At 42.9% G+C, this 22,464-nt stretch overlaps 1 protein-coding gene across 1 annotated transcript in view; it reads left to right on the plus strand.

The window, feature by feature from the left end:
- The window catches only part of LOC126443040 (neuralized-like protein 4), a 279,279-nt gene that overhangs the window by 192,257 nt on the left and 64,558 nt on the right, over positions 1-22,464 (plus strand). Inside the window, 3 exon segments of the mRNA XM_050090885.1 lie at positions 9,040-9,204; positions 20,648-20,707; positions 20,837-20,926. Of these exon segments, the coding sequence (XP_049946842.1) occupies positions 9,040-9,204; positions 20,648-20,707; positions 20,837-20,926 (315 nt within the window).

Genomic DNA, 22,464 nt, shown 5'->3' on the forward strand with positions numbered 1-22,464 from the left:
AGCTGGCACGGACCCAGAAAATACTGTTTGTGTGATAGACGACTGATCTTTTATTCACAGAGTGTAGTGAGTGCTATCTACAGGGAGCTGGTTAATTGTTTATTTACTTTACACAATCACGAGAATGGCTACAAACTGAAACCAATTGGATGTTGAAATGTTAAAATATGTCCGGCTTCTCTGTGACGTGTCATCTTCGAGAAAAAAAGAAAAATAATGAAAAATGATATTTTTGGTGTTACAGATCAATTGTCGTCTTGCAGAATACGAATATACATATCCACAATACATAATGTGGATGACATTGTGCACGATGAAAAACCAGTGAAAGGCCGTGGCACATTTAACAGGTCAGTTGAGGAACGTAAGTGACGAACGCAAGTTACAGGTATATATGAGCTGTTAAATACACCGTACTGTATGTTAACGGGTGCTCATTGTGCACAATGTAAGCTGTATTATGTATCGTGGACGTGTGCTCATATCTTGTAGTACGACAGCCGGTCTATAAGACAGTATACAGTGTGTTTCGTTTATCTGATGACCGCAGTTTTACAGGCCGGCCCCGGAAGCCGCACCTGCCAGTCGAACGGATCGGCCGGGGTCACTCGATCGGTGAAACGGGCATCACGAGTGTAACGGTGAAGTTTGCGAACAGAACAGTGGTGAGAGCGAATTAATCAATTCTTCAAAGAGTGTTTATTACAATTCGTATGTGTGTAGAGTCCACTCTTACTGTTAGGAGATTGTTTGAACTGAAGTTTCAAGGTGTTAGAGTTCAGAGTTGTGATGGAGTTTACAAATAAGTGAGAACATTTCACGAAACGGGAAGTGTTCGAGGCTAGAAACTTAAATGACGAGGTACGGTGCTCGCATGAGCTCGTCACGATGACATTGCGTACCGCCTCGAAAATTTCCCTAAAAAAGTCTCTCGGACATCTTTTGCAGCAAACACAAATATTGTGCACCTCTGTACAGAGAAATGCTATCGTAAAATGGATCCTTACCTTATTCTGTTTTTAGACGAAGCTCGTTTCCATTTACACGGATACGTCGGTGTCCAAAACTGTCGACCTAGGAGCGCAGATAGGCCTGTCGCGCTTTACGAGGAACCCCTTCGCATCAGAAAATAGGAGTGGGGTGCACAGTTAGTGGTGACAGAATAATGGGCCCAATTGTCTTTAATGACACTGTTATGAGCAAAATATATGTGCGAAACATTTTGTGACTGGCTTTTAATGAACTGAGTGAAAGAGAACGAAGCTTCGCATTTTTTCGACAGGATTTGGCGAGGGCCGATACGGCCGATGTTTCTTACCGCACAATTCACGGTGTGTTTGACGAAAGAATGATTAGTAACAGTATGTGACCAGCTAGGAGTCCCGATTTAACTTCGTATGATTTTTTATTTGCGGGGTGCACTGAAGGACAAAGTGTACATGACAAATCCTCATCCGATAGAGGAACTCGAGGATAATATCCGTGAATCGGTTAATTTGATATCTCAGAGAGAATTACATCGTGTGATTAATAATTTCTCAGTATTCTTTCCATTTTAAGGTGATGTGGCAGAGACAGGTCAGACACATCTTAACATTTCAACATGCACTTGAGAATGGCTACAAAGTTGAAACCTTGAGTGTGTAAAATAAATGAACAATTAACAGTGAAATGGCAGAAATTTCTTTCAAGAAATTCTATACATGTGTGGCCCCCCGTGCAAGAAAGCTCACGAAGAGCAGTTTGTTTGTGAAGCGTTTGGTTGCAGGTTCATCTAAGATTCTTTCAGGTGGGATAGTGCCACAACTGATATTTTTATCCAGTAAAATTACAGTCAGAGTTTTATATGTGCAGCTGCTTTTCTGTTTCTACAGGGTGAAGCAAAATTTGCGCACTCGGGCTTTGCAGTGAGACTCCTCACGTGCCGGCGATAAAAAAAAGTCTCGCAAAATTTCATGTGGCAGAAAAACGACGTTAAGGAGTGGCAATATGGCAACACACTTACCACATGTACAGTAACTATCTCTAACAGCACAAATAAGTAGTGCTGTACAGTTGGTCCAGTGGATTGAGTTTTGGGTTAGCGTGCAAGATGTCGACGGTTCGATCTCGGGTTGAGTAGTATGTTTTTTATTTGGTAAATGTAGTCCTGGTGGTACGGTATCTGGCATCTTAATTGGCAACAGCGATTGCAGCGGGTCCTCTAGAAAAAATTTGCACTTACATACTACAATCATAGAAATGGAAGATCGGTCAGCCCTTTCCACGTCGTACGCACGAATTTATTCGCACCACTTCATCTACTAGATGCCAAACCTGTTTTCTTTGTACCCTCCTCCAATGATCTCATAGATTAGGACCAACTATTATTCTTGCCTCATTCTTAGGGCCTACGTTACCAGTAGTACTAGCAACGTGCTTTGCGAACAATGTCCAAACTCGATTACTATTTGTATGAATCATCACCTGATCCCAATAATTATGCCTTTCAACACTGGGTTTGGTAACCGCATGCTGTTTAGTACGTACCTCAATACATTAATATTATTATTGTTGTTATTATTTTATCAATGGGATTGTGGAAAGGTCGTGTCTATTACCATTAGGCAAAAAGTGTAATTCGAAACCCAACATTTCACAATTAGCGGTATTTGGATAAATCGTACAGAACAATATCTGTCAGAGGGTTAAGGCGTGTTAGGTGGAACAACTGGCAGGACTGACAGCGTGTTTATACTGTTTGCGCTTTCCACCAGACAGGGACTGGTTGCCAGCGGAGAAACGTGTCTGTGACAGACTCCAGTGTCTACATCTACGTCTACATGATTACTCTGCAATTCACATTTAAGTGCTTGGCAGAGGGTTCATCGAACCACAATCATACTATATCCCTACCATTCCACTCCTGAACAGCGCACGGGAAAAACGAACACCCAAACCTTCCTGTTCGAGCTCTGATTTCTCTTATTTTATTTTGATGATCATTCCTACCTATGTAGGATGGGCTCAACAAAATATTTTCGCATTCGGAAGAGAAAGTTGGTGACTCAAATTTTGTAAATAGATCTCGCCGCGACGAAAAACGTCTTTTCTTTAATGACTTCCATCCTGACTCGCGTGTCGTATCTGCCACACTCTCTCCCCTATTACGTGATAATACAAAACGAGCTGCCCTTTTTTGCACCCTTTCGATGTCCTCCGTCAATCCCACCTGGTAAGGATCCCACACCGCGCAGCAATATTCTAACAGAGGACGAACGAGTGTAGTGTAAGCTATCTTTTTAGTGGACTTGTTGCATCTTCCAAGTGCCCTGCCAATGAAACGCAACCTTTGGCTTGCCTTCCCCACAATATTATCTGTGTGTTCTTTCCAACTGAAGTTGTTCGTAATTTTAACACCCAGCTACTTGGTTGAATTGACAGCCTCGAGAATTGTACTACTTATCGAGTAATCGAATTCCAATGGATTTCTTTTGGAACTCGTGTGGATCACCTCACACTTTTCGTTATTTATCGTCAACTGCCACCTGCCACACTGCACAGCATTCTCTTCTAAACTGCTTTGCAACTGATACTGGTCTTCGGATGACCTTATTGAGTACACGTGTCGCATTTTCTCACTGTGGATATGCGGATATGCTTCTGGTCTCCAGTGCATCTGACAACCAGGCCGGTGTTACCACTCGTGAATATGCTGCCAGAAATCCTCGTCGACGCCGTCCGACTCAAAATATGTTTCGTCGTCCGGAGCTGCGCCTTCGGGAGTCGAGTTCTCTCCCTCCACCACTGCGTGACGGAGGTCGTCCGTGGACTCGCCGTACTCCGAAACTATTCTGGAGGCCGTACGCCGAGAACTTCGGCAAAGCACGGCAGCTGCGCGTCTCGCGAAACGCGGATGTTAACGTGCTGCACGAGCCCGGCCTGCACCCCGATCGTTATACTTTCGCACGACACCTGCACCCCACAGATCGGCAACGGCAGATGCAATTCTGTGAACGGTTCCGACAATAGGAAGCCGACTGTTAATTCGTGAACACCGTAATACGGTCGTACGAAGCGGCATTCACTCGAGGGTGTCTTCGATTTGCACAGTGCCCACCACGGGTGTGAGGTTAACCCGCGCCTCACCCGCAACCTCAGGTATCGAGTTCGTTTCGGTATTGACGTCTGGGCCAGAATACTGGGTGACGGGGGTTTGGGCTCCTGCGTGTTGCCTGACCGGCTGGTCTGGCAGAGGATACGGTTCCGACATGATGGTGCACCTCCACTCTCTGGAATTAATGTGCGACAGTATTTGGACAGAACATTTCCAGGAAAATAGCTCGGACGTGGAGGTCCAGTTGTATGGCTACAGCGTTCACCTGACTTAAATTCCCTAGATTTCTTCCTGTGGGGACACCTGAAGAGGCACATGTACTCTACTCGGCCAACGAATGTGAATGAATCGGTAGCGCGTGTTCGTACTGCTCTCGTTACTGTGGACGGAGCTCTGCTGCAAAGGATCCGGAGCTGTACGACACGGGGTCGCGAAATGTTTGGACGTGCGGGGAGGTCACTTTGAGTATCTGTCGTTTCGGGTTCCTGTTCTGTCAGCTTTGCGACCGGTGTGCGAGAAGACACCCTCTTTCCTGCTGTCGAATAAATAGTCGACAGAAATTAAACCCGAAGACAGTGCACTTGTTTACCTTACATTATCAAGTAAGTGCAGCTGGTTATTAGGAGATAACGTAGAACGAGGGGAAGGCAGCCCCTCTGCCTACGCCTACACCTACCTACACACATCAATCTTCTATATGTGGGTGGTCATCTTTCCCTTATTTTGCATTTTATTTCATCAAAAAATTTCCATTATTTTTATAATTATTAGATGAAAAGGATAATTGCTAGACAAAAAGGATAATTGCTCAATATCTGTGTGTTGCTGCTCCTCAAAGAATTTCTCGTTAGCAGAGTAGTGTGGCTCACGGTAGAAAACAGTGCTCGTGTCTGCCGAGTATGACGAGGCTCGATAATATAATTTGGACACTGCTTCCAAATGTTTCTTAATCGGCTTTGTTATTTTCTTCATTGTTCACAAATTACATTTGAACTGTAAGGAAAACATTAACCACATTTTTACTAGACAAAACCAATTGAATTCACAGTCCAAACTCCATGTCTACTACCAACTCACTACTCCTTAACAGACTCTGTGCTCCGTACTATTTGTTGACAGTTACGAAGATATACAAAGATTACATTCAAAGATATTCACTATGTGATCAAAAGTATCCGGACACCTGGCTGAAAATGACTTAAGAGTCCGTGGCGCCCTCCATCGGTAATGCTGGAATTCAGTATGGTGTTGGCCCACCCTTAGCCTTAATGACAGCTTCCACTCTCACAGGCATACGTTCAGTCAGCCGCTATAAGGTTTCTTGAGGAATGGCAGCCCATTCTTCACGGAGTAATGCAATGAGAAGAGGTATCGATGTCGATTAGTGACGCCTAGCATGAAGTCGGCATTCCAAAACATCCCAAAGGTGTTGTATAGTATTCAGGTCAGGACTCTGTGCAGACTGGTCCATTACAGGGATGTTATGCTTTTGTAACGACTCTGACATAAGCCGTGCATTATGAATAGGTGCTCGATCGTGTTGAAAGATGCAGTCGCCATCTCCGAATTGCTCTTCAACAGTGGGAAACAAGAAGGTGCTTAAAACATCAATGTAGGCGTGTGCTGTGATAGATGCCATGCAAAACAACAAGGGGTGCAAGCCCCCTCCATGAAAAACACGACCACACCATATAACACCGCTGCCTCTGAATTTAACTGTTGAAACTACATATGCTGACAGATGACGTTCACCGGGCATTCGCCATACCCACACCCTGCCGTCTGATCGCCACATTGTGTACCGTGATTCGTCACTCCACACAACATTTTTCCACTATTCATCCGTCCTATGTTTATCCACCTTACACCGAGCGAGGAGTCTTTTGGCATTTACGGGCGTGATGTGTGGCTATGAGCAGCTGATCGACCGTGAAATCAGTTTTCTCACCTCCCGCCTGACTGTCATGGTACTTGCAGTGGATCCTGATGCAATTTGGAATTCCTGTGTGATGGTCTGGGTAGAAGTTTGCCTATTACACATTACGACCCTCTTCAACTGTCGGCGGTCTCTGCCAGTCAACAGACGAGGTCGGCCTGTACGCTTTTGTGCTGTATGTCTCCCTTCACATTTCCACTTCACTATCACGTCGGAAACAGTGGACCTAGGGATGTTTGGGAGTGTGGAAATCTCGCATACAGACGTATGACACAAGTGACACCCAATCACGTGACTACTTTCGAAGTCCGCGAGTTCCACGGATCGGCCCACTGCTCTCTCACGACGTGTAATGACTACTGTGGTCACTGATATCGAGTACCTGGCAGTAGGTGGCAGCACAATGCACCTGATATGAGAAATGTATGTTTTTGGGGGGTGTCCGGATACTTTTGATCACATAGTGTACGTGCTGAGACAGAGGCTGTAATTATTACGTTCGAATTATCGGGTGCAAAATGGCAAGTGCATCACATACAGTCCTTTCTGAGGAAGAGATTGTTGACCTTAAAAGGAATCTCTGTATGACGACCGGAATGACAAAGATTTTGATGACAGTGATTCATTTGTAAACAATTTGAGTGAGACGATTATAGAACAGTCCACCCCATAGTATGTTTCAACAAATATCAAATAATGAAAAGTTTTGTATTGTAATGCTTTTGTAAATACATTCGAATGAAAGCACACTTCACATTTTAATGTACACAGTATTTGTCAGTAAGGTGTCTCATTGTTTCCACAAAGAGAGAGACACAATTCTCTATGGTGCACTTGCTGCCCAGGTGACAACACTGTAGATAAGAATGCACAGACACATCCCGTGCATTATGGAGTATATCAACTTAGCTTTAAATTATGGTGTATCGGGTTCTTCAATACTTAATGAAAAATAAGGAGGTAAGTTGGAGCAGTTCCATTACGACCTGCGTGTGAGCTCAAATTTCTCAGACATTCTAGCAGTGATCATTTCACAATACTCATAAATGAGTCGCACAAATGTTTTGTCGTGGATGAATTACGTGTCCTTCAATTGTTCCTATGAGTCTCAGCCTGACACCTCCTTTTCCTACAATTTGTTTTATCTACATCTGCATGACTGATTTGTAGTTCACAAATAAGTACATCGCAGAGGGTCTGTTGAACCACCTTCGAGCTGTTTCTGTGTTATTCCATTATTGATCTGTGTGTGGGAGACGCTATCACTTAAACTTTTCTCTGTGAACAATTATTTCTGTTATTTTATTATGATAATCATTTCTTCCTATGTAGGTGAGCCCCACCAAAATATTTGCGCTCTCTGAGGTGGAAGTTGGTGACAGAAATTTCACAAGAAGGTCCTGCCCAGTGAAAAGTGCCTTTGTTTTAATGATTGCCATCCAAATTTGACTATCTTATCCGCGCTCTGTGGTACTCTCTCCCCTATTTCGTGAAAATACAAAACGAGCTGTCCTTCATTGAAGTTTTTTGATGCCCTCTGTGAATCTTATCTGTTGAGGATCCCATGCCATGCAGCAATACCCCAGAAGGAGGCAGACAAGTGTGGTATAGGTGTCTCTTCAGTAAATCCGTTGCACTTTCCTGCCAATAATTCACAGTTTTTAGTTCACTTTACTCACATCATTATCAGTGTGATCATTCCAGTTTAAGTTATTTTTAATTGTAGTCCTATTTAAAGCTTTAGTTTTGTGTGATTTATTGTGTAACCAATATTTAGTAGATTCCTTTTCTTACTTGTGTGGACGACTTCACACTTTTCATCATTTAGAGTCAATTGCCACTTTTCCCACCGTAGAGGTATCTTGTCCAAATCACTTTGCCATTGGTTTTGATTATCTGTTGACTTTAGAAAACTGTAAATAATAGCATCGTCTGCAGGCATTTCTGTAGATCAGGAACAGCAGTAGACCTATACCACTTCCTTCGGGACTCTAAGAAATCACTTGTGTTTTACTCGATGACGTTCTGTCAGTTATTATCGACAATGACTTTTGTGACAGGAAATCAGGTTTCTGAGTCACAAAACTGAGACGATACTCCGTAGGCATACAGTTTGATTAGAAGTTGCTTGTGAGGCACGGTGTCAAAAGCGTCCTGGAAATATAAAAATACGGAATCAGTTTGAGATGCCCTGTCAATAGTTCTTATTACTTCGTGTGAATAAAGGGCGTGTTGTGTTACACGAGAGCAATATTTTTTGAATCTGTGTTGGCTATTTTCCAATAAATCATTTCTTCAAGGTATTCATAATATTGGAATGCAGTGTGTGTTCCAGAGTTGTATTGCAATTTGACATCAGTGATACGGGTCTGCAATTCAGTGGATTACCTCCGTTTCCTGTTTAGAGTACGGGTGTGACCTGTACTACTTTCCAGTCTTTAGGCACATCCTTTTCATTGAGCGAGCAGTTCTATACGGTTGCTAAATACGGAGGTACTGTATCGGCAGACTCCGAAAGGAACCTGACCCGTGTACGACCGTGGAACGGACCTCCGGTGTATGAATGTCGATCCCGTGCAGCTCTTCTCGCATTCCGTTGCCATCTTCTGATATTTGTTGCAAGAATTTTAAGGAGACGAAATCCTTCCGAGAAAATTGGCATCGGCAATACGGCCTTATCGCGACGCATAGGTGTCTGGCGACGCTTGTCGAAAAACGAGAATGACCGCGGCTCGTTTTGCAGATGCTACGCAGCCTCATTTCTGCGACAGCCTGTGCCAAACTGTGTCGCCTGCACACGAAGTTGTGCTGCCGTGTGCCACACTGCGTCGCACAGTCAGTCGGACCTGTGTGTATTAGACGGACCTTTCTGTCATCTCTCATATGTTTACTTTGTTTCTGCAGCTGTTAGAGATGTTAACCTTACGAGTAGCACTCGTGTTTGTACTCGCGTCACGTCGACAGTCGGGTAACTCCGTACAACTCTCCCGTTATGCTGTCGTCACAGGGCCAGTCGGACGCCGAGGCGGAGAGCCTGATGTCTTTCTGGAGCGAGCGCTTCGGTCGCAACATCGAGCTGGGGCCCGGCGGGCGGACGGCACGCCGCACGGCGTCCTACAACCAGGGGCTCGTCGTGTCGGACCGCCAGCTGCCGCGGGACCACGTCTTCCAGGTACGTGTGGGCGCTGTGCGGCACAACGCTGTCTTCTTTTTATTTATTTATTTATTGTTCCGTGGGACAAAATTAAGGAGAAGTCTCCATGGTCATGGAACAAGTCAATAAATGAAATTATAACACGATAGTAGAAACAGATAAAACGAAATATAAGAAATGTATTCAGGCGACAATTCGTAAGTTTAAATAAAGAAAATCAACAATCTCAACACTGGAATTTGCTTAATTTTTCAGCTCTTCCAGGAGCTCCTCGACAGAATAGGAGGAGTGACGTGTGAGGAAACTCTTCAGTTTAGACTTAAAAGCGTTTGGGCTACTGCTAAGATTTTTGAGTTCTTGTGGTAGCTTATTGAAAATGGGTGCAGCAGAATACTGCACTCCTTTCTGCACAAGAGTCAAGGAAGTGCATTCGAGATGCAGGTTTAATTTCTGCCTAGTGTTAACTGAGTGAAAGCTGCTAACTCTTGTGAATAAGCTAGTATTGCTAGCAGCAAACGACATTAAAGAAAATATATACTGCGAGGGCAATGTCAGAATTCCCAGACTATCAAATAGGGGTCGACAAGAGGTTCTCGAACTTACACCACACGTAGCTCGAACAGCCCGTTTTTGAGCCAAAAATACTCTTTTGAATCAGAAGAATTACCCCAAAAAATAATACCGTACGACATAAGTGTATGAAAATATGTGAAGTAGACTACTTTTCTTGTTGAACTGTCACTTATTTCAGATACTGTTCTAATGGTAAATAAAGCAGCATTTAGTTTCTGAACAAGATCCTGGACATGGGCTTTCCACAACAGCTTACTATCTATCCGAACGCCTAGTACTTTACATTAGTGCTATTGTGTGGGACCCATAAAGAGGGGTTTCTTGATGTCGAAAGAAGTCTAACATAAACATTTTATTGACAGTATTATGAAAAGATAGATCAGTACATGCTGTGTAGTGGAGACGTTTAATTGCACACAGGCACGTCAAAGAGACTGCTAAACCGGTAAACTTCCGGTCTGAAGTCCTTCTCCTGAACTGGAAAATTTCAGGGCACAATGAGAGGTAGTTGAAATCCTGACAGAGAATGTGAGTCAGTTGCTCCTGTCCTCGGTGGTACTCAGTCACAAGGGGAATGCTGCTCTGTAGCTGGATGGAGGGACTTCGGGAGATGGTGGGTGACTGGAGAGATAAGGCACGGGAGATCTGTTTGTGTACCAGGTTGAGAGGGTAATCGTGGTCTGTAAAGGCCACAGTGAGACTCTCGGCATATTTGCAGAGGGGCCGCTCGTCTCTACGGAGGCGACGGCCATGTGTGGCCCTTCTGTACGGAAGGGACTTCTCGGTACGGAATGGGTGGTAGCTGTCAATGTGGAGGTATTGCCGGTAGTTGGTAGGTTTGATGTGGGCGGAGGTACAGATCTAGCTACCTTTGGGGTGGAGGTCAGCACCGAGCGAGGTGGCTCATAGGCCAAGAACGACCGGGTTGAGGAAATGGGGGGGAACGTGTAGAGGTTCTGGAGGAATGGGGTAGGGTGTCTCCACCCTCAGTCCATATCGTGAAGATGTCTTCAGTGAACCAGAACCAGGTGAGCAGTTTGAGATTGTTGGTGGTTAGATGTCCCACGAATAGGTGGACATAGGTTGCTTCCGTGCAGGTGTCTGTTGCCATACTCCAGATTTGTTTGTACATGATGCCTTCAAAGAAGAAGTAAATCTACATCTACACTTATACTCCGCAAGCCACCCAACGGTGTGTGGCGGAGGGCACTTAACATGCCACTGTCATTACCTCCATTTCCTGTTCCACTCGCGTACAGTTCGCGGGAAGAACGACTGCCGGAAAGCCTCCGTGCGCACTCGAATCTCTCTAATTTTACACTCGTGATCTCCTCGGGAGGTATAAGTAGGGGGAAGCAATATATTCGATACCTCATCCAGAAACGCACCCTCTCGAAACCTGGACAGCAAGCTACACCGCGATGCAGACCGCTTCTCTTGCAGAGTCTGCCACTCGTGTTTGCTAAACATCTCCGTAACGCTATCACGCCTACCAAATAACCCTGTGACGAAACGCGCCGCTCTTCTTTGGATCTTCTCTCTCTCCTCCGTCAACCCGACCTGGTACGGATCCCACACTGATGAGCAATACCCAAGTATAGGTCGAACGAGTGTTTTGTAAGACACCTCCTTTGTTGATGGACTACTTTTTCTGAGGACTCTCCCGATGAATCTCAACCTGGTACCCGCCTTACCAACAATTAATTTTATATGATCATTCCATTTCAAATTGTTCGGTACGCATACTACTAGATATTTTACAGAAGTAACTGCTACCAGTGTTTGTTCCTCTATCATATAATAGTACAATAAAGGATCCTTCTTTCTGTGTATTCACAATACATTAGATCTGTCTATGTTAAGGGTCAGTTGCCACTCCTTGCACCAAGTGCCTATCCGCTGCAAATCTTCCTGCATTTCGCTACAATTTTCTAATGCTGCAACTTCTCTGTATTGTGGGTGAGGATACAATTAGTCGATCGAGGCGACTAGGAGGGAATTTGAAGGGGATATGGTTTACACTGTAGGGATGAGGAGAAGGAGAGAAGGTCTTTAACAACTCCTGCAGGGCTGAATTCATATTCTTGCGAACAAAAAACCTTGTCTCACAAAGCTCCTAGCAACCAGCACAAGTTGGTCTCAAAATTACTCATAATTTTGAAACGCATCCCTGTTGGTTTTTGAACACACTCTATAAATTTATTTCTGAGTGAATAGTAAGTTAATTTTTGAATGCGTGCATAGTGTACATGATGTCTGTCAGAGGAATCCTCGTCGCAACTAGAAATAAACTTTCCCGCAGGCAAAATGGGACCGGGTTATACGAGCTGATCGGAGTAAAGCTGAACCGCTGTCTGATAATGTGGTTGACTGGACTTGCCAACGATCAGCGCTGTTATCCATAGTTTCAGACTACCAGAGTGGAAATAAACGACTGACAGGAATAATGGGCAAGATAGATTAATTATTATCTTCTCAGTGTATCCAAGAAAATGAAATTTTGTCAGAAAAGTTTTGGCCAGACCGCTACGCTAGTAAGGGCCGGTTGTACAGTCCCCGTCTAGCAGCCGCTTAACTTCTATTCTGGAAGTTCACTACTATCTTAGTATTGCCCCAGTTGGGAAATATCGTAGATCCGAGGCTGATGCACAGAGCAGTCTGAGTTACGTTGGGCAAGTGTGTAGTCTCCACGTGACCCGTGTTTACACTTAGTGATTTTGCTGTTTCCTCTTCGATTACTGCTCTCACGTCAAATGAAAAGAAAATTGATTTCTGTGGCCAGGAGCTATCAAGTGAATTAAAATACAGTCACGTAATCACAGAAGGCTAATACACGTTATTAGTTTCATATTTTAGTTTATTTCCACTTCTCTGGCAGTCATGCATTAATCGCCTTGTAGAACAATGAAGTTAGTTTTGTCGGTTTGCTACAGAAATTTGACTTTTATTAACTTTCTACGCTGAGGCAGTCAATGTATTTGAAAAGAAAGCTTTGGTTCCTCACTATTGGCAACTTTCAACTGTTCGCTGCATTTCAGGTGCACGTTTTCATCTTCTAGCACGCATGGCATTGTGCCACAATAAAGAATCAAAAATGAGTTAATACAGTACTGGTACTCAAAGAAAATTTACATCCCGAAACCCACACTGAAAATCTTAACATCAGGTCGAGGCCTACTTCATTGGGAATCTAGATATAAGAATGTGCACTTTAAGTATGCACTTTAAATGTCCCATTTTAGTATGGTTCACAAAACTCCGATGCTCTTGGAGTATCCTCTGACGTCTCTTTTCTTTTGACATACGATCTTGTAATGTTTTACATGTACGAACATACGGGCTTCTTGCGTCGCAGCAGCTGCCAAAGTGCGGTGGCACCGGTTATCTGGCGCTCTCTGACGACTACTGAAATGAACTATTTCTAACAGGTCGCGGGAAAATATTGCGAATGGTGGTTTGAAAAGCGTTACTTTCAAAGTAAATTTCCTTTTTCCCAATTCCTATGTGTGAGAATGTACGATGAATTTCTTGAATCACAGAGCGTTTGATGACGAGCCATTTAGAAGTATTTCCAGCCCAGAATATCAGACATTCATGTCGTCATTATGAGCAAATTGATGTGGTGCTACGGGAAGCTCTCTCTCCTCTGCGGTGGCTAATTTATTTGTGGAAAACTTTGAGGACAAGTCACTGGACTCGTCTAAAATTTTTACTGGCACATTTGTGTGGTATACCTTAAAGTGTAACACGCGCAAAAAATATCAACATTATATGTGAAAGCTTTGCTTTTCTTGTAGCGACACTATGTATATTAATTTAAAACATAAACTTTTCCTGTTTGTGTATCCGCGCTACTTAACAGTGATGTTGCTATTAGCTGACTACATCACGTGTCCTGCGGTCTGAATATCCGCTGTCACCAGCTGGCGGTATCACGTGACATGAGCTGTGAGTGGCTTACAAAAGCACATCGCAATCTCGATTACATTGGTTCGAAAAGTAACATGTGGTGTTTGATGGAATTAGAATTTATACTTTCGTAATACGAAAATATACAGTGTACATGTTGCTGCACAACAAAAATCTTTCCAAAAGGAGTTTTCTTCCCTAAGTTTCGTTTTCTAAAGTGCCGGGAAATTCTACGCCGTGTATAAAAACATAACCATTCATAGGATTGGTAAGTTTTACAGTTCCGAGGGAAAATATACTATCACTTAATAACACGGAAAAAGTGTGTTTTCTTCCGGGAGAAAGTGAATTTTTAACCAGGAAATCTGGGGAAAATCTGGGAATTTTTTTTCCTTGTCCACGTATACACCCTGAAGGAGCGAGGATCCACAACGGTAGAAAAAATGCATAAAAATATGTAAATAACGTAGAATTACGTCCAAAAAAAGTTGCAAGAATACTCTGACGAGATGAAACCAGAGGGAGTAGGCTTATAGTGACAGGCAAAAACCAATTGAAATTGGAATGAAGTCACAATGAAATCAAAGAAAAAATAAAAATATTTGTTATACGTGTTGCAGGTCTGTGGGTGGGTAAGTGTGAAGAAGGGGGTTGGCAAATGTGACTAGATTAGGTGAAATTGGTAGGTATGAACTGAAATATAGAGGTGAAGGAATGGGTGGTGGGGAAGGGTCGGTAGGATGAGATAAAAGTTCGTGTGACACAGGAAGGTACAGAAGATACAGAGTGAAAATATGCGGGAGTCACGTAGGGAGAGTGATCAAATTGAAGGTAAAGGATTAATAATATTGGTGGGAGGAATGTGAGACGTGAGATGCTGCACCAACAGGGAGTGCGGTCTTGTAGCAGTGTCATGCGTGGCTTAGACATTCAATACAGCACGACTCGTAAGAGTACACGGTGCAGTTTTGAATCAACAAGTGAGACACAGGAAAAAAAAGGTCAGAGACTGAATATGGTAATATTTTAGAAAGTAGTAGCAAAGGAAAACAACACTGGGTTACGGGGTGGAAGGAAAACTGTTAGGCAAAATCAAGCAGTGGAAAATTCAGGATGGAATAATGACAGTATTATGAAAATGATAAATTGGTACTCACCATATAGCAGAGATGCTGAGTAGCAGGTAGGCACAACAAAAAGACTGTCAAAACAATTGAGCTTTCAGCCAAAAAGGTCTTCAACGGATTTGGACAAAACACACACACACACACACACACACACACACACACACACACACACACACACACACCAGTGCGCGCATACAGAAAGAAAGAGAGAGAGAGAGTTAGTGAGAGTGAGAGCACCTCATTTGAGAATATGCAGACACTGACTAGGTTGGTGCACTCAGTAAAAATGTTTACTCTGTGTTTTGGTGCAGTGAAAACAATTGTTACAACCAAAATTCTGTAAATTGTATGTAATATTTGTGAGTGGATCTCAATAACTCGTCAGAATGCAAAAGAAAAAGGATTTGTCCAGCAAAATATAAGTAATAGCAAATGTATTAACAAAATATCTGGGCACAACAAAATTCACATTAACGTTGCTCGATTGCAGACGAGAGGGTAATCAGTAGAGGATAATGTACAAATAGTCCTATAAAGCCATATAATGTAAAATTAACAACCGTGTGCAGGCCTAATTTTCATAGATTGGTTATCACGTAAAATATATTCACATTTCACAGATTTGGATAAAGAAAACCCTCTGATGATGGCACAGAGGTGTTTGGGTCACATGCAATAATATTACGAGGTCTTTTGGTGCGATTAAATGTCACTCTTAACATATCTCGTCTTGTATTGAAAATTGTACACATCGAAATTCATTCTAGTACTAACATTTTTACAAGGGTTTTATGTCAGTCTTATGTTTTTATATAAATTATTTGTTCAGTAACATCTATATTATTTCTGCAAAATTGTGGTACTTATCAGAGCTCAGAAATCTAAAAGTTATTTTTTTGATGTACACGCACTGTAGGAGGAAAGAAAATTAAAGGAGTCAATTCGTAATCTCTCCGTGTAAGATGTACAGTTCTCCCATTATTTCGTGTTATTTTTAAATTACCTGTACAGTTCTAGTGACAATCTATTGCAGCATCTCTAAGTGTTTTTTGGGGGCCCTGCAGGGTTATTTTTAAAAACTCTCATCAAAAACTTAATATAATCAATTTATACATATTGAGGTCTAAGAGTAATGAACTGATTAACAAAAAAATAATCTTTTGATGTTTGTTGCTGTGGCAACTAACTTACTAATGCGCCAAAGGGTTGTGACAGAGATATTTGAAAATACTTCAGAATAATTGTATCACGACCAGTCACAAACAAAACATCTAATGTATGTGGAACACACCGAGAGTCCTCCTGCATCTTAAGTGGGCAGTGGTGGAACATAACTGAAAGATAAAAATCTCAGCTTACCTGCTGGCTCGATGTGAAGTTCTGCCAACGCTGCGTGTAAAATTATCAATAAAATTAATACTTGGTTACAGTAATTTTCTGATAGAAAGAATTTGGAACTGATTCTTGTCATTTAGTACACCAAGAAGGAATGTGTGTATAATCCCCTTGTCTTGTCAAATTAATTGATCTGAAAAAATAAATGAATTTCTACCGCATGTAATAATGAAATCTTTTCAAAAAACGATTGCAAACAAGTTAACTGCAACGGAATTCCGCGCTTGTGTAAACACCAGTATTTATTACAATTCCCATTAGCTTTCTAATAATTCGGTTAATTTTCTTTACAAATTTTAAGTGACGGAGCTTTCTTAACTGACTCAGCTTCATAAACAATTATAATCATGCAAACAATGATCCTTGTTCAAACACTTCTTACCCTATAACAAGGCAATAAACCGAAAAAGAGCTAGGTACATCACGTCCACTGATATAAACTGCTTTTCACTGATGCTTCTATGTAGAGATTAACTAACTGTTGATCGCTCATATTTGAGGTGCTAGACTTGGATTTTTTTCCCCTTTGTTTCAAATGACACAGCTGTTGCTGCCAATAATTACTGCCTGATGTCTGTCATCAAAAAATATCCTATATGGTTCACTGCTGCAGCACTGCTAGAATATGCCGTCATCAGCTTGCTTGTGTTTTCATTTTTCATACACGGGGAAAGGGGGGGGGGGGTGCTTAAAACAGTGTCGATATATGCTGTTACCCGCATCACCCCTGTTTCTAAACTTCTTATGCCAACTCTTTTGCAGTAAAATAGCACACATATAAGACCAATTAGAAATCATTATATTAAAAAAACTAGAAAAAAGCACCTAGTGTTTACCTAGGTTTCGGCATACATAACTACGCATTCCTCAGAACAATAAAACCCATACGTGCCTAAGAAGACCTTTCTCAATGATTAAAAGACTGCCATAGCTATACATTTATAAACAAAAAAAGGTAAACACAAACAGTACATATATACAAAGTCTAAACAACTTAATGGTGTAACCTCCACCTCACACCAGCCTATGTTCGATGGGCCATTGCAGTTTATGGCGGGTCATGGCCCATCGAACATAGGCCGGTGTGAGGTGGAGGTTACACCGTAAGTTGTTTAGACTTTGTATATATGTACTGTTTGTGTTTACCTTTTTTCGTTTATAAATGTATAGCTATGGCAGTCCTTTAATCATTGAGAAAGGTCTTCTTAGGCACATGTGGGTTTTATTGTCCTGAGGAAGGCGTAGTTATCTACGCCGAAACCTAGGTAAATACTAGGTACTTTTTTCGCAATCAAGGCGGGTTTCTAGTTTTTTAATATATTAACCAACGCTGACGTGCTGCGATGTTGAAGGTTCTTAAATTAGAAATCACCGAGAAACACACACACACACACACACACACACACACACACACACAAGGTGAAATGAAGAGAGTGATATCGATCAAGAAGAATAATGTAAGTTGATAGGTAAAAAAATCTAAGCAGCGGCAGAACACGGACATAAAAGGAGGTAATAATCGGGCAAGCTTTTGGAACCAGTGGCTCCTTCTGTCAAAATGGTTCAAGGGGAAGGAAGAGGGGTGAATGAAAAGGACTGGAGAGGTCTAGGAAAAGGGGTAGATTTCAGAAAAAGTCGCCCAGAACCGCTGGCCAGGAGAGACTTACAATATGGGATGAGAAGGAAAGACTTATTGTTCGGACTGCACCAGACGAGATTTGAAAACCTGAGAGCTTAAAGGTGAATGACGGGGTAATATGCGAGACAGAGGTTACTACTAAAAAGTCGTGCACGAGTTAATAAGAGTGAAGAGCTAAGTGCACTGTATGCAACAGAGGTGGGAGGGAACGTGGCAAAAAATAGACGGGTCAAGAAATGAAAGATGTAGAAAACTAAAATGGAGTGAACAAAGGTATAGTTGCTATGAAGAAATGCTGAAGCAGAAGAAATTAATGTAAAATAAGGCCAGGTGGGTGGTGAGAATTGAGGACGTGTTGTAGCGCTAGTTCCCAATGTCTAGTTCTGAGAAACTGGTGTCCGGGCGAGGAATCGAGACGGCACGTGTGCCGAAACGAGCACCGAGGTCACGACTGTCATTTGTAGAACACGCTCTGCAACAGGATGTCGCGTGTTGCCAGGCCAGCTACCCACTTCTGTCCACATTAAACCTACCAGCAAACAACTGGTAGGTTACATTACAGGGGTATAGGTTAGGCTCAGAGGTATCTCACCCTGTAGTCATTCATCCCACTAGGGCCTTCCCTTGCAATTAATTGATGAAAAATTATTTCGTGTGATGCCTCAGAGTCTAAAAAATAATTGCATTTTACATAGCAGTGGAGTAGTGTAGTCGTTAAGGTACATTCCTGACATGCTGAAGCTTCTGGCTTTGAATTCCAACATGTGCTTTGAAATTTTTATATTTAAATCTCTATCTAAATGACTTCAATCACTAATATTGTCCAATTAAATTATTGAAATCTAATTTTTTAAATTTCTAATCACTTGCCATATCTTTTTAATCTTGTATCAATTGTTTTGTTTGTCCTCATTTTTCTTCTCATTATGCTTTTTTCATTTGGAATTGTCCATGTGATTTTAATTATTATTCTGTATTAATTACAATTTAATTTCTTATGTTTTATCATTTTATATTTTTGCCCGCCTTATTGTATTCATTACTTTTATTCCTAATATTGCTCAAACTTCATTTCATTTACAATCCCATGTGTGTTAATTTGTACACATAATTAGAATCATTTATGTTTAATATGTTTGTGTGGTGATAACCATCCAAAACATGTTCACCTGGTAACAAAAAATAAGAACTTGCCATCATTGCATAGCCAACATAAGTAGATGAATTAATCTTTCGTTTTTCAGTCCAGTGGATTGCGATTTTTCAACATTTGATATTATGATACACGAATAAAAAACTGAAATTGTAATTTTTTTTACTATAAAAATACAGCGACTAGCCACAGAGCTCAACAGTCCAAATAAAATGGACAAATTGTTATTGTGAAATTGTAGTATTTATGAAGGTTGATACAATACATTTGGCACAGCTGACCGACGACGTCTCTCTCACGACACGCTTGCTGCAGTTGCGAGGTTTCTGTATCTCGTACGAATACCAGTGTAAAATAGAGCAGAAAACTTTCCCTACTGTCGACCACAGAATGGGCAACTTTTGCGACACTGCACGAGCACCAGCAATACCCGGGGCACGTGCTGCACGGCCGCTTACGGCGACGGCGACCTCGTCAGTGAATTTGACTTCCTCTTCCAGGTGCCACATACAGCTCGTGTGTGTTTTCGAATTTCATTACGCTCTCCTTTGAGCTATTTAATGATCTTGGGCCTCTCCCCAGACCGTTCGGTCATCTGTACTCTGTTGAAGCAGATCTGAAATTGCTGTCATTTACATAACAGTTTCAGTAAAAGTGTACGCTATTTTCGCACGATAACCGTACTGCTCACTTACGTTATGGCTTATCAGATGACAGTCTGGATGTCATACTGTAATACGAGCAGTGTACAGTGTCTGATTCGGCCCTGGTGGTGAGAATTGGAACTAATTCTTTCCGTCCTACATCGGTTTGACATTAAGACATTAGCATATCCACCGAGTTACGCTGCCGAACGACAATTACGGTGCAAACTCGATCTCCGTGAGTAGGTGAGCTTTAATTGTAACAACTCGGTATAAATAATGAAAGTTACGCTTCATCGAGCTGAGCCTCGCAGGTGAATCCCCCCTGCCCGCATAGGTACAGGTTCTGGCACGATACGGATCTTACTCCACCCACTGTTCCCACGCTCGGAGACGGTGGGTCGTGTACCGTGACGCGTATGCTTCTCGCTACCTTACAGTGACGTATGTTAAAACGCAGTGACTAAATGTAGTCAAATGTAGGCAGAGATCTGGCATAAACACCACTTAATGACACGCACTAAAATTACTATAAGAAATGTGAGTGATTGGAAGATAAAATAAATGGAAATAAGAAAGTAAAATTGACAATTAATTTGACACAGAGGAGGATCAAAAATTTAAAAAATTATGTTTAAACTAATTAATTGAATAAAAATAATTATCAAAGTCATAATGGTAAAGATCTAAAAATAAAAATTTCTAAGCTCTGTACAGGATTCGATCTGCCGACATTCGGCACATCAAAAATGTATCGTAAGTGCTACGCATTGTCACCAGTCTGAATAAAACTATTATTTTTGAGGCTCTCGGACACTGTAAGAAATACTTTCCTATCAGTTACTCTCAAAAGATAACCGACTGGGACGAGTGGCTGCAAAATGTGACAGCCGGGGCTCCGGTATACACGACCATATAGACGATTTAAAAAAGTCGATCACAACCCTGGGGACCTCCCCTTATACGTTCCGAAGTGGGGTGTCGTCTCGCAGCAGAATTACAGGGCGTCTGACACTCGCAGGTCCGCATCGAGGCGACGGACCCGCGCTGGGTGTCGTCGCTGCTGGTCGGGGTGACGGCGGCGCTGCAGCCTCCGCCTCCGCCTTCGCCCACGTCGACTCCTGCCGCTGGGCCGCCTCCGGGTCCCGTGCCGGGCCCTTCGTCCGCCCCCACGCCGCCACCCCCGCCGCCTCGGCCCGCCGCACCGCAGCGCTCGACGCACTTGCCCGTCACCGCCCTCGGCCTCGGCAAGGACACGTGGGTCATCTGCGGCGACTTCGTGCTCAGGAACGGCATCCCGGTAAGTACCGACGAGCCGCACGTTGCAGGCTGTCGTCGTGGCCTCGAGTTCGACACTCGGTCGTAAGCAGTGCTCTGCACTAGTCTGTCCTGTATGAGGCTGTGCACCCCTGCGTAGCTATTCGGGGTTGCCACAGGTTCTGGAAATCGGAGAATATCGGGGAATCTCGAACGTGTCAGGGAAATCGGGGAAATTTGAAGAAAAAAAAGAAGAAACTGGAAAAATCACATTTTTGTCGCAGTAGATGAAATGGTTTGTTTATTGAGGTGTCACGCATCGTTGCTGGCTGGGCACAGCTTTAGTACGTGCGCCACTTCCCTGCTCTCTCATTCCCACTGCTACTCTTCTTCCTACCATTCCCCTCAGCTTGCATTCACTCCTGCCACCACTTCTCGCCACTAGCCCGGCAGCTGCCGACGAGAGGCAGGGAGGGGTGAGGAGTGGTTTATTTGGATCTAATTGTGGAGACGGCGGTCGTCTGTGCACGAGTTGTGTCAGTGAGTGATTGTGTGAATGTGTGTGTGTGCTCTCTTTTCAGGCAAAAGCTATGGTTGAAAATTTAGTTGTGAGTATGATTGTTTTTTCTATGTACCTGTCTGTGGCTTGGCTATCATCTTTAAGGTGAGTTTCTACCGATCCTCATTATTCCAGAATGAGATTTTCACTCCGCAGCGGAGTGTGCGCTGATACGAAACTTCGTGGCAGGTTAAAACTGTGTGCCGGACCGAGACTCGAACTCGGGACTTTTGCCTCTCGCGAGCAAGTGCTCTACCAACTGAGCCACCCAAGCACGACTCACGACCCGTCCTCGCAGCTTTACTTCTGCAGAGTGAAAATCTCATTCTGGAAACAACCCCCAGGCTGTGGCTAAGCCATGTCTCCGCAGTATCCTTTCTTTCAGGAGTGCTAGTTCTGCAAGGTTCACAGGAGAGCTTCTATAAAGTTTGGAAGGTAGGAGACGAGGTACTGGCAGAAGTAAAGCTGTGAGGACGGGTCGTGAGTCGTGCTTGGGTAGCTCAGTTGGTAGAGCACTTGCTCGCGAAAGGCAAAGGTCCAGAGTTAGAGTCAGTATCCGGCACACAGTTTTAATCTGCCAGGAAGTTTCTCATTATTATTGGTTCTCAGAATACTTTAACAAGTTACCTGTTGCATAAATTGATCACCGTGGTTTCATTCTCCCAGCGTGCTGTCTGTGGCTCGTGAATATCTTGTAATGTTATGTCAGCCTCACTGCCCTTTTTTTTAAAACTGATTTGTGCATCCAGGATGTATACGACTCGGCACAACCGGGAGATCCGGGGGAAAACCGGGAAAAACCTGGGAATATTTTAGAATTCTGGGATATTTTTTTTGTTTTGGTTTTCAGTTAAATTTTGGTAATTTTGACTGGTAAGAAATAATACTCTAACAAAGGATATTACTGCATCCCGCTACTGCAGAATAATACTGCAGCACTAAAACGTGAACGAAAGAAAAAACTAAAATAAAACCTAAGTTGCGAAGGAAATGTGCCGTGTACGCAACAAAACACAGTGCTC

Source organism: Schistocerca serialis, unplaced genomic scaffold, assembly GCF_023864345.2.
Source record: "Schistocerca serialis cubense isolate TAMUIC-IGC-003099 unplaced genomic scaffold, iqSchSeri2.2 HiC_scaffold_1420, whole genome shotgun sequence".
NCBI lineage: Eukaryota > Metazoa > Arthropoda > Insecta > Orthoptera > Acrididae > Schistocerca > Schistocerca serialis.